The 13,407-nt window shown below is 47.7% G+C and overlaps 1 protein-coding gene across 1 annotated transcript; it reads right to left on the minus strand.

Moving 5' to 3' along the window:
* Positions 1-3,747: 3,747 nt before the first annotated feature.
* On the minus strand, positions 3,748-10,372 carry Ing2 (inhibitor of growth family member 2). Its single transcript, XM_055593644.1, has 2 exons — positions 9,396-10,372; positions 3,748-4,857 (listed from the first exon to the last, which is right to left on the minus strand). Exons 1-2 carry the CDS (start codon positions 9,574-9,576, stop codon positions 4,187-4,189), a joined length of 852 nt encoding a protein of 283 aa, XP_055449619.1. The 5' UTR covers positions 9,577-10,372; the 3' UTR covers positions 3,748-4,186.
* Positions 10,373-13,407: the final 3,035 nt, after the last annotated feature.

A 13,407-nucleotide genomic window follows, 5' to 3' on the forward strand; every position in this document is an offset into this window, starting at 1 on the left:
CACACTCAACCAAGAAAAACTAAAGGAACCATCCCCCGCCGTTAGGTCCAAACTGACACACGTTACTTAAGACACGCCTGGAGCTGCATCAAAGCATAAGTGTTGGCCCCGGAAAGCGCAGCAGGGCCCACCTGGTTCCCTTACAGCAGCTGCCCCTGGCAGTGCTGTGCCATCCTAGGAGGGGCAATGAGACAGGATGGCGAATGGACGCCATGGAGGACATCGTTAGGGGCCATACAAAGAGGGCTGGGAGAAGCACGATTTTTCTGACTTATAGGTTTATGGGGGTTAACTTATTTTGTATTTTCACTTTTTTTTTTTTTTTTTCATACTTAAGACCCAGGCAGTTTGCAATTGGCTGAAGATAGGACCCAAACCCTTGGCATATGCACAGCTCAGACTGACTTTCCTGGACCATTCTCGTGCCCACGTTATGACGTGACATTTCACACACTTATTTTTAATTCCTATAGATTTCCAATATCCTCTCCCTCCTCAGCTCTTTGCCAGGAATGCGAAGTACAGTCTTATGTTCCCATAACTTTAGCCACCTATTTACCCCTACACATTCCAGAATCTAAGCGTTTCAGTCAGATTTTTGTCTTTACTGACTGCTTTACCTGACACTACCCAAAACACTTGTCTTGCAAACAAGTATATTAAAAAATATTTGAATCAGGTGGACATTGCTGCAACCTTTCCCATCAAAGCTTGAGTTAGATTCTGTCAACTATTTCAATCCTCTTCTGGTCAACGTTGAGTCTCTCATCTTCCCCCTCCCCCAAACTTGCAGCTTGTTAAATTTATCAATCTGATTGTTCTCCATACTCATCTCACTTGAACAGCACCTGAATGGGTTGCTGACACCCTTCCCGGGACACCTTTATTTAGAAGTGTCGGGCCACCTTTTGGCTTTGAAACTCTGAGAGAGGGCCTCTGCTGTTTCCTACTTTGGATGTCAGAACAGCTCCAAGCCAGCTCCTTCCTCTTCTGAACAACTTGGTTGCTATCCACATGTGGCTCCCTGACAACATCAGCAAGCCTTGCTGAAAATGCAGGCTGTGCATAACAGATGGAGATAATGCACACAGACTTGAAAAACACTAACTGAATCACACCGACTCTCCCAGTGCTAATCCCATCTCCTCCCACAGCTCTCCACACACAGGACTCCATGAGCTGCCCTAGAAATTTGTGAGTCATTTTAAACTCAAGTACCAACTCCTCTCTCTTCCAGAACCACTTGGTTGCTATCCCAAATGTGCAGAACCTCCACCCTGAGCCTTTAGAACAAAGATCCAAGAGTCACTCGTCAGCACTTAGTTCTCTAACCCCTAGGTCAAAACTCATTAGCTATGCCTTTGAAAACAAAATTCGAGGGCTTGGAGAGGTGGCTCAGTGGTTAAGAATACTTGTTGCTTTTCCAAGGGACCACAGTTCAGTTCTCAGCACCCACGAGGCAGCTAAAAATCTAACCTCAGCTCTGAGAACTGGATGGCCTACTCTAGGTTCGCCATCAGACAGCCTTTCTAGAGCTAACCACACACACCTAAACTGTCATTTGGGAGGCAAACAGTTCTGAGTTTTCTACCACCCCACTATCATGGAGTGGGGGCTACAGGTTCACAGTAGCTAGACTGATCTTTAAATACAAATCAGACTGTGACTCAAGTCTTTCAATGCCTTCCCAAACTTCCCGCCATGGTTTCCAAAAAGCCTTTGTTTTCCAGCTCTTTCCTCCATGCTCTAATGCTATTTCAAGCACATCCTCCCCAACCCCCGAAGTTCTGACCTCCTCACTTCAGTATTAGTTTTGTGCTCTGACTACTTCCTTAGAGGCCCTTCCTAGCTCCCTACATGGATACTCACCCCTCTTTCATTTCCTGGGTTTATTGTGCTTTACTTTCAATTAGCCACAGAAACTCGATAACATCTTGACACCCTATACATCTGACTTTTCTGCTAAAGTGAGTGGTCCACAAGAGGAAATTTTTCGTTCATGTCTCAACAGGATAGAGCAATTTCTGGTACAGAGGGACAGTGCTCAAACTACCGATGCTGGAGGCTCTGGAGCTACAAAAATCTGAATGCTGACAAACCCCCCCCCCCCCCCCCCAGTTTTCAATAGGCTGAAATTTTCAAAATGGGGCAGTGGTTTCAAAACTTTTCTATACATTAAGATGGGGACCTTTAAAAGAGCCTAATAATGTTTAAGTCACATTCCAAATGAATTATCCATTACAGTTGCTGGGGTTGGGGCCCAGGGACCAATGCCTTCAAACTTACTAGGGTAATTCCATTGTGAGGTAAGTTTGGGAATCTCTGTCACACAGTAGGAATTGAAGAATGGTAAGCTCTCCACAGTCATCCCTCAAAGCTTTGAGAGCTTGCGCCTACTGATTATGTTAATAGCGACCGTTAAACAGCTATCTTTTCCACCGGGCATGGGGGCACACGCCTTTCATCCCAGTACTCAGGAAGGGAGAGGCAGGCGGACCTCTGTGAGTTTGAGGCCAGCCTGGTGTACAAAGCAAGTCCAGAATAGCCAAGGCTACACAGGGAATCCCTGTCTCGAAAATAATAATAATAATCATCATCATCATCATCATCATCATCATCAATTGGCAAGAAAAAATTCCCTTGAGTCAAAAATAATGTTCATTTCTTCACCTCTAACCTCACCCTTAAAACAGTCTTCATATGTCAGGATGGAGGATACTAATGAAAGAGAAAAAAGCCATTCCATTATTAAAATCTTCCACCGCAGCATGACATTGAAATTTCAAAAGAACAGTAGAGAAGGTAAAGCCAACTCATTTTTCAGGTCAACGGCCCAGCATCCAGACAAAGTGAAATGACATGCCTAGACGTCACACAGAGAGCTTGAAGAGAAAAAAGCAATTTTTTTTTCCAAACAAGCAGAATTTTTCACATGTTAGTCAAAAGGAATCAAGACTGTCAGATCAGAAAGAAATGCTGAGTAAGAAGTATGCTACACATGAGTTTAAAGGACTAGTCCATCTGCTGCCCTCCGTAATCAAAAACTGCTCCAGCACATGGACATACACCCATCAAGATGCTTAACCTTAAAATATCAAAATCCTGGAAAATTCATTTTACAGATACATTATCAATTGTATTGTTATAATGAAATTAGTTCAATAAACATGAAAACCTCAAACAGCACCAATACCAGAAGGTAAGGTAAATATACTATGAATTAAAATAATGTATAATTATTCATTGGGACAGAAATAAACTCTAGCCCCCAGAAGAACTATTTAAAATAACCATTTGACAAAAAAAAACATTTAAAGACTACTATATGCCCTTTTCCCACTGACATGCCTGTGGCTAAACAACCTAGCAGTGGGTCATATGAAAAATATCAAAACGCATCTTTAAGTTGTTCAATCTTTACCATGATGCTAAATAATCCAAATCTTGCCAGTACAAGCCAACGGCAGCGGTTTGGGTACTCTAACTAGTCTCACCTGTCCTGATCAAAACAAAACAAGTCCCTTATGAGGAACTAGATGAAGTATGTCTGTTCAGAAAAAGCAGTGGCATTTACAGATGCTACAATAGACAGGTATCAAAGGCTACCAAGGAAATACAACAGCAAACACTCCAGTGACAGCGCATTATTGCACATGGAACCACAGATTACTCTTCTCTTTAGTTCCCAGAATTTCTGGAAGACTAGAGATTTAACAAGTATATTAATACACGGGGCCAATAAGAATCTCTAAACAGGATAATGTTCATATTTGAAATCACCAAGATAATTTGACACAGAGGAAATCCAACAATACAGCAAATTCTTAAGCACACAGAACTAAAATGTTGGCAAAACTTTTGTGTTTACCCCCAAAACAGCATAGGGGTTCGAGGGGAAAATGAAATAGGTGTGGTTTGGGGAGCTGCTTGAAGTTCGTTCACACCACTCTATCCCTGATCCCTGCTCCTCTCATCAGGGGTTCACAAGACTACCTGGCTGAAAATATTTGGTAATTCAGTGCAGAAAATTAAGGTCACAGACAAAGTACAACAACTTTTAATACACCATTAATACTAATGATTAAAAATTATTGCATAGTCTTATGCATTTGCCCTAAAACATCTTCCGAAAGTAAACCAGGTATATAAAAGACAAGGAACCCTTTGAAAACACGGCGAGCCTCCGCTACCTCGTTCTTCTCTCCTTTTTTGTCTTTTCAGTACTTTTGTCCATTGTTTTCTCATTGTCTCCCCTGCACTTTGGGCAATACCATTTCCCCTTTGGTTTATAGGTGAGCGACACGCATGAAAAGTGAAACCATTCTATGGGACACTGATCGTTGTCACAGCCGATCATCTCCCCGTAGGACACTTGGTTACATAAGCAGTAGGTAGGTTCGTTGGGGTCTATTGCAAACTCAACAGGCGAGGCTTCCCTCTCCTGCTTGGCCTTGGAGCGCTTCTTCTTCTTGGCAGATTTGGATTTCTTTTCTTTCGGTGGCTGATCATCACAGTCTTCAATCCCATTTGTCATGTGACATAAATCACGGCTCTCACTGGTCCGCTGTCTTCTCGGCCTTCTAGAAGATCTTTCAGGTTGGCTAGAATCCATCTTCGCTTTGTCTGAGGCCCGCTCACTTTCAGCAGGATCTTGGAAACACTGTGAATGTAGCTCCATTTGTCTTGCTCGGTTTTCCACCAATTCGAGCATTTGTGTGACAATCTGAATTTTTTCATCTCCCAATTCTTGGCTATTGATTAATGCTCTCTGGAGATGCTGCTGTAGGCGTTTTTTCTGGTTTGAATCATCTTCTTTCTTATATTTTTCATAAACGTCATCAATTTCCTTTAAGGTTTCTAAAAAGAGGAAAAAGGAGAATATGATGACATATTAGCACATACGTCATTTTCAGGTTAGAGTTAAAGCAGGAAAGCACATTCTACAGTATGTATACACTAAGCACATTATTCTCATATAAATTCTATGTCATCCAATATCAAAGTGTACTTATGGACGAATTGCTCTCGACAGGTAAAGGGGCTTGCTACCAACCTGACAACCTCAATTTGATCTTTGGTATCAACATTGTAAAAGTTCAGAACTGACTCCTAAAAATTACCCTCCAACTTCCATATGTGCATTCTTTTGCCCACACACAATAAATAAAAGCAATTTTTAAAAAATTTAAAGGCTGTTCTGGTTAATTTTTTGTCAACTTGACAGAAGCTAGACTTACTAAGGAAAAGGAGCTCTCAATTGAGAAAGTGCCTCAATAAGATCAACCTTTGAGCATTTTCTTAAATGATGACTGATGTACGAGGCCCAAGCACACTGTGGGCAGTTCCAACCCTGGGCGGGTAGTTCTGAGCTGCACTAGAAAGCAAGGCTGAGCAAGCTGTGAAGAGCAAGCCAGTGGGCAGAACGGTTTATGTTCTAGGTCATGCCTCCAGGTTTCTGCCCTGAGTTCCTGCCCTGGCTTTCCCCAGATATGAACTACGACCTGAGAGCTGTAAACTGAAATAAACCCCTTTCTCTCCAAATTGCTTTTTGGTCATGGTGTTTTACCACAGCATGGTAATAGAAACCCTAAGACAAAGGTAATTAGGAGTACACTAACAAAAACCACACATGAACATTTTTAAAGGTATTTTAAAAGGTAAAGGGGACAGGGAAATGCCTTAGTCTGTAAAGTGCTGGCCACATAATCACGGGGACCTAAGCTGATTCCTTACAATTTTCTCAGTTCCTTACTGCTTATTCTGTATTTGAACATCAAAACAACTCTATATACAAAATTTCCATGCTGGACTCCAGCCATAAAACCTGAAGTGCTGTGTGTTTACAGGACTTACAGCTCAATCAGTTACTAGTTACAGGACTCCAGAGAGGCACATTACCTTAATTTTCACACGCTACTCTTGGACACTCTTTAAAAAGGCAGATGTCAGAATCTCTGAGCTTCCTGTCATCTCAGTTTTAATGGCTCTTTTACTGTAGCATCAGATGGGAAATTCTGAAAATCAAAACTATTTCCAGAGCTCATCTGCTGCTCCTGGCACCCACTGACCAAGCCACTACCAATCAAGTCCCGTCAGCACTGGATCATTCTATCGCTGTACCTAACTCAGCAGCTGACCCAGTGCTTGCTGAAGCTGCTGACACAACTGTGGAAAAAGTTGGGACACTTTTAAATCAAGCAATGGCTGAGTCACCAGAAACCTAATTATGTTTAGTTTTACTCAAATCTGCTCTGTCTCTTACCCATATTTGAGACAAGGGTACATGAAAGAGGTCTGTCTTGCTGGGGGTAGAAAAATAAACATTAACTCTAACTTTCAATACCACACAACATACCACTGTTTACCTCTCAATGTTACTACTATTACACCCCACATCACTGCTTTGTACTCCAATTACTACTATAAAGAGGAGAAATGTTACATAAGTAAAAGAGAGAACACTGGCAGTCTGAAATCAAGTAACAAAAGCAAATAATTAGCACAACGTTTGCCTCTCCCTGGGGCCTGCAGGTATTCACACTGGATGGATGATTTTACCACACAGCTGAGGACACTCGAGAGTACTCATACATGCATACCAAAGCTTTACTTTCTTTTTAAACATTTAGTGTGTGTATGAGAGAGAGAGAGAGGAGAGAGTGGGAGAGAGAGCGCATGTTTATAAGCACTCATGCATGCCACAGCACTCACTGTGGAAACTAGAGGACAATTTGTGGGGAGTCAGCTCCAGGGATTGAACTCCGGTCAGACGTGGTTTTAAACACCTTTACCAACTGAACCACCTTGCTGGCCTGTGCATATCACATTTTTGAACAAAGTTCGAATCTATCCTGTTTTGTTAAGGCGGGCATTGCCTATGAGCCTAATTTTCCTACAGGGAAAATACAAACATTCTTGTTAGACAAGAAATAATTTAAAGATTACAAAAATGTAAATTTCACTTCAAATATGCTGCATCTCATAATCAGGAGTTAGATGTTCCTGTGTCATACTTGCATACTGACACTGTAATGTGATAAAAATTTATATTTTAAAGACACCTTAATTATACAGTGAGAGAAAACCAACCTTTACCATTCACTCTCTAAGCACTGTCATATTACACCCATACTAGAATATATTGAAGAATCAGTGAAAATCAAATCTGAACCAAGAAAACAAAAATGCGAATGCAAAAAGCCTCTAGAAAAAAATAAAACTGTGAAGTAAGTTGAACTTAGCAACTGTGTGCATAGGGCAAAATCTAGAACACTGTTTTTATGTTAACCTTGGAAATGATCACAATCATAATGGAGCCAATAGTTTGTATTTACCTCCAAGTCGTATAAGAAGGTCATATTACTCATGTTACCGGAGCAATTTATGACAGTTATAGATAACTGGCATCACAGATTTCCCTGCCAAAAACTTGTGTCACTACTGTTAACCTAAAACTTAATTTTGTGCCTCTAAGAATACAATACAGTTGGGCGAGGGAGTGCATGCACATGTATAATCCCAGCACTCTGAGAGGCAGAGACAGGTAGATCTCTATGATTTGAGGTCAGTCTGGTCTACGAAGTGAGTCCAGGATAGCCAAACTACACAGAGAAACCCTGTCTCAAAAAACAAAAAAGAATACAATACAACGTTAATATAAGAAAAACTATAAATTTTGGCACAGAAGTCTGAAGCTCATACCCCCTACTAGGTTGCCATTCATGTATGTCCTCCATGTCGGCAAGAAACATCACAGGATGCTGCTCTTGTTTGTTTGTTTGTTTGTTTAAAGATCAGGAACACTGATGGATTATAGAACAGTGGGAAATCCTTTACCTAGCCTGTGTGAGTCCTGACTTTAATACCTTGGGAATGAGGGGAGTCACAGTTTGAAAACAGTTGTTTTGAAATTGACAGCTTTGAAACAAACTATACGCAATTAACTATGTTACTTTATCTCTGTAAATTTTATCTATAAAAGTGAATTTTTACCTCATATGTTTTGAATCTGGTGAAAACACTGGCATACTATAAGCAAACAGTAATGTCTTCTCCTAACAGAAACTAGTCTTATCAGAGGCCCAGAAAACAAATTTTAGATTGAAACACCAAAGTGCTCTTAACGTGCTAAAAACAATGTCACCTTGAGGTGGATTATAGGATGAAGTTCCAGGACTGGTGACATGTCTGGAGACACAGAATAGCTTCAGGTTATTTTTCACCGTCCCCGTTAGGTCTACACTGACCCTTGACTCGGGGTTGCTTAAAGGCTAACCACATCACCATTTGAATTTCTCCTGTCCTAGCAGCAGAAAGGTACGACAGTCCCTGAGGAGGATTCCCTGTCCTAGTTTCTGTGATTGAAGAAAAAAAAAAAGCTTTTCTCCTCGTTCAAACTTGGCGGAGGAGGAACCCGGAGGTGCGGGGACGCCAGGTGGTTGCCCAGCCAACGAACCCACTTCCTCTAGAGACCCGGAAGTAACACACAGCCCGGAACCTACGCCGAGCCGGGGTCAGCAGCGGACCCTCAGCGGTGCCCGCTCCGCGACTCACGGGGTAGGACCGTGACCCACCACCATTCCTCCACTGGCTCCGCCCAGGGCCCCCTAGGGCCCCGCTCAGCAAGTCTCCCGCGAGCAGTCGGTTCCGTCCACCCCGCGCCCCTCCGAGCAGCCCGCCGCGGCCCGCGGGAGCGCGCGCCCCGCCCCTGCGACGTCACACCTGCAGGCCCCGCCCCCACACCGGGCCCTCCCCGCCACACACTCACCCACACACTCACACACAAACACACGCCCCCTCCCCGCCCGCTCCTGCGGGAGACCCCTCCCCCTTCAACCATTCGGCAGAAGCCGAGGAAGGGCTGAGGCACCGGGCGGCCCGCAACTTTCCCCGGGGCGAGAGGGAAGCCCAGACTGTCCCAAAGCCGCGCCGCGCCGCGCCGCGCCGCGCCACGCCACGCCACGCCGGGAGCCGGGCCGGGTGGGGGTTGGCGGAGCGGGCGGGGGGGGGGGGGGGCCCCCCCCGCCCCCACCTGCGCGGCCCCCCCCCCCCCCCCCCCCGCACGTTCCAATGCATCTGCCGGCGGAGGGAGGGGGCCCGGCGGGCGGGGGCCAAGCAGGCCCGGCGCCCCGTCCTGCCCGGCGCCCCGCTGCACACTCGCCCGCCCCGGGCCGGACGCGGCCCCGAGCCGGCAGGCACCGGGACAAATGCTCGCTTAAAATGGCTGATTGCTGGCGGCCGGTCTTCGGAAGTCCCGGCGAGCCGCGGCCGGGACCGGGAAGGCCGCGAGGGCGGCGGGGCGCCCGCCCTTCCCCTCCGGGCCCCGCACCGCCGATCGCTCGGCGCGCTCCGCGGACGCTGTCACCCGAGCGAGCGAGCGAGCGAGGAGAGAGTACCTTGGTATTTGTTGTCCAGCTCCCGCAGCACCGACACGTTCCTCTGCATGTCGTGGGGCAGCGACTCCACGCACTCCAGGTAGTCCTGCACGTAGCAGGTGAGCAGCCGGCTCCGCTCGCCCGTCAGGAGCGCGGCCGAGGAGTACAGCTGCTGCTGCTGCTGCTGCTGCTGCCCTAACATCCTGCCGCCGCCGCCGCCGCCGCCGCTCTCCGCCGCCGCCGCCGCCGCCTCCGCATCCAGCAGCCGCACATGCAACAGCCGCGACCGCCGCTCCTCCGCTCGGCGGCCCGGCGCCGCGGGGACACGGCCGCCGCTCCAGAGGGCCCCGCCGAGTCCCCCGATCTCCACTCCCCCCCACGAGAAGAAACCCTCACTCCCCGCCCCCGCGGTAACCAGCTCGGGGGCGGGGCGAGGCCGGGGCTCCCTCCGGCCCCCTCCCTCGCTGGGAGGGAGCAACGGGGTTCCCCGCGGCCGACGGCGCCGGGCTTCCCGAGAGGCGACACCGCCTCGTCCCCCCGGGGCTCCCCCAGACGCTACCAGAGCTGCCCGGCCGCCCGGATCCCCGTGACGAGCCCCTCGCTCCCCTCACGCCTCGCTCTCAGCCCTCGGCGCCTGTCGGAGTCTCCGTAGACTTGGCCCCGCCCCTCGGCCAGCGGCCGCAGCTGCGCCTGCGCAGGACTCACTCCTAATAAGGCCGGGGCCCCGCCCCTTTCGCCCTAGCGAAGGGTTCGCATTCTCCCGCCTTCCCTGCGCCACCCGCGCGATTGGTCCGTCAACTCTCGCCTGGGGGAGGTGGAGGGGCGGAGGGCGGCCAAACGGCAGGCGGGGCCCCGCCCCTTCTTAAAGGGGCCGCACGGCTGAGCCCGCCCGCTCCGCCCGGGATCCGACGGTTGCCCCCGGGAGGCCGGGCGACGGGTTTCTCGTTTCCGTCCCCTACGGGGATGGGAAGCGCCGGGGCGGCTCGCTCGGCCCCGAGTTACCGACCTGGCCTCCATCTGGCGGGTCCGGCGCCCTCGCGAGCCTCCCAGGACAGCAGCGAGCGGGCCCCCTAGGCGCCGCTGGCCGAGCGAGGCCCGCGGGAACGAAGGCGACCCAGGGTGCAGCGGGTGCGGCGCCGCTCCGGGCATGCGCGGCGGCCTCCCGCCCCGCGCCCCGGCTCCCGCCGCGGGGCTCCCGGGGCTGCGCCCTCCGCCCTCGGCGTCTCCACGCCCGTCCCCGCCCCCCGGGCGCCCGGTCCCCTGCCCCAGCGCCCCGCCCGGGCGGCCTGCAGGGTCTGAGCCCCACCGCGCGCCCGGCGTCCGGTGCAGGGTCGGACCTCTCAAGCATCACACGCCAGCGAGGACGTGGCGGGGTCGCGGAGAGAGAAGCACGGGCGCGGCCCTGTCCTGCCACCCCACGCGGCCGCACACACGTGTGCGCAGCCCGCACCCACGGCACCGTGTTGTCACCGGGGTTCACCCCCCGCAAGCGGGGGAGCAGCGCAGACGGCGTTAGAAGCCGAAGCCCCCCTGTGCGTGAGCGCCCAGCCGCGTGCTCTGCTAATAAATGTCAGGGACCTGCCAGCGGGAGGAGCTAGTCGTCAGGACGGGTGGGCTTCCGGAATGTGTGCAATTTGTAAGTTTTCTTCTGTCTTTGTTTAAGGAACGGGCGTAGGTGAGGGAGCGCTCGCCGACTTTTTGATGAAACGCTTGTTTGCCCCCCCCCGCCCCCGCCCCCCCCCGGGAGCAGCGTCCTTGAGAGGAGAGCAAATGGCAAAGTGATAAAATGTGGGTGCTTTTGCCTGGCTTGCAGCGCGGCACCTGTTGCGCGACCTGTTCCGAGCATCGGTGTACGCTAAGCTGCTGTTGGCGTGCCAAGGGAGATCAACCTACGTCCTGGTCCGGAGGAAATTTTGAATCCCGTGAAACACCACGGATTCGGCGTCCCGAGGACAAAGGACAATATGTAGGACTGGGAACTCGTCGTGTCTTAATATTCTTTGACACTGGGATTTTGACCACTGAATAATAGTAAGTCAACAGAGGCAAGCCCAGCATTGGATTTCTGAGAACTTTGGGCGAATTTTCTTGCTGCCATCCTTTAAATCTTTAATGTTAAAGAGCCAAGTCTTACTGAAAATGATCATTAAGATTATTGACTTGGTTTTTTTGTTTTTGTTTTTTGTTTTGTTTTTTGTTTTACCTGAACTGAATTTTTAGTTTTACAGATTTGATTCAGCCAGTCCTCCCTGAAAGATCAAATAAATTCAAGACGCCGTGTTTCTTATTGATTGTAGTTAGGCACTTTGTGAAACTGAATTTTATGCAGCCTGCACACTGATCTATAGGTAGACTTGATGTGTGGAAACTGAGGCAAGTTGGCGATGCAGAATTTCTAAGAACGAAAAAAGCAAGTTAGAAAGCAAGGAAGGGTTTTGGAAAGCATTTTTGTTACCTCTAATAATTCTGACAAATAAACTGAAAGAGGTAAAAGAAATCCAGATAATTGTGTTTATTATCTGTAATAATAATTTATAGTGATATATTATATGTATTAACAGTTAACTGTAATTGGGTTTATTACCCCTGGCACTAGTATAAGCCTTTACGAACTTCAGCTATAATAATATGTATGAATTATTGCCGGTGTGCTTTTCTTGCTTTCTATTTCCGCAAGTTAATCTGATCCTGGCATTTTTCTGAAAGTAGCCCGTGCATGGGATGGGAAGTAGGCAATGTATTTCTCAACCCAACTCTTGACCATAGTTATTTATCGTTGTCCTTTTCTTCTAAGTAGCCACTCAGTTGGGTTTTCTAACCCTACTAAATGCAAAATTTTAAAATCCCCCACTCTCTACAGTATAAAAATTGATATTTAATTCTGCAGGGTGGGGGGATATTTATTCTTTAGTGTTTTGTTCTGCTTTTAAACTGACCTTGAAAAACATAAGTAGCTGATGCCCTCAAATTAGTGTGTGATTGGCTTTAAGTTATGGGACTAAGTATAGTATATATACCTTTCATTAGGTCTCTAATGGGAAATGTCCCCAAGCCTATTTCCTTTATAATAAACGTTTATATCCATAGTTAAGATTGTATGAAATGAAAGAAACAATCTCAACTAATAAAAAGCAAACTAGCAAGAAGTTCTGAGGAGAAAAAAAAAAAACATTTTCTGCTTTAATCAAGCCAATTAAATTAGAAACTCTTCTACTGCTTAATATTTCTTTTTTTTTCCTTTTAAAAGATTTATTTATTCATTTTTATGCATGTAAGCGTCTTCCCTGCAGAGATGTGCACCAAGTACACGCCTGGTTCAAAGAGGCCTGGAAAGGGTGTCAGATCCTGTGGAACTAGAATTGCACATAGTTGCGAACCACCTTGTGAGTGCTGGGGACCTAACTCAGGTCCCCTGGAAGAGCAGCCAGTCCCCTTAACCTCTGAGCCATCTCTCCAGCCCTGATTTTTTTTTTAACTTTTTAACTTTTGCTTTTAATTTTTTTTTTTTTTTTTAAGGTTAGCATACAAAATAATGGGCTTCATCATAGCATCTTCATACAAATATGTCATAGGCCAGGCTGGCCTCAGACTTCAGGAAATCTTTCTTTGTCAACCTCCCAAATGCTGTGGGTACAGGCATGTGCTACCACAGCCAGCTTAATTTTGTTGTTGTTGTTAGCTTTTTCTGAGGTAAACTTATAAATATAGAAGTGTGTGTGTATGTATGTATGTATGTATGTATATGTATATATGCCCTTTGCTCATGGTCCACATTGTCAACATATGGCTATGTTACTTAATCCAAAACCTTGTTCTTTTTTACCCTCCGTGGCTTATTAAAACCTTAAGTGGTGGGGCTATAGAGTTGGCTCGGTGGTTAAGAGCACTTGCTGCCCTTGCAGAGGACCTAGCTTCAACTCCTAGCACCCACAATGCCGTTCACACCATTCCTATCTCTACTCTCAGGGCATCTGACCCCCTTCTCTGACTCCTGTGGTGTCAGGCATAGGCGTAGAGCACCCACATCCACGCA

This window comes from Psammomys obesus, unplaced genomic scaffold, assembly GCF_907164565.1.
Source record: "Psammomys obesus unplaced genomic scaffold, mPsaObe1.curated_primary_1811, whole genome shotgun sequence".
In the NCBI taxonomy this organism is placed as follows: domain Eukaryota; kingdom Metazoa; phylum Chordata; class Mammalia; order Rodentia; family Muridae; genus Psammomys; species Psammomys obesus.

Coding starts and splice junctions, on each gene's coding strand:
- Ing2 (XM_055593644.1), bottom strand. CDS start 9,576: ATGTTAGGGCAGCAGCAGCAGCAGCAGCAGCAGCTGTACTCCTCGGCC. Junction 4,858..9,395: donor GCTGGACAACAAATACCAAG/GTACTCTCTCCT, acceptor TCCTCTTTTTAG/AAACCTTAAAGGAAATTGAT.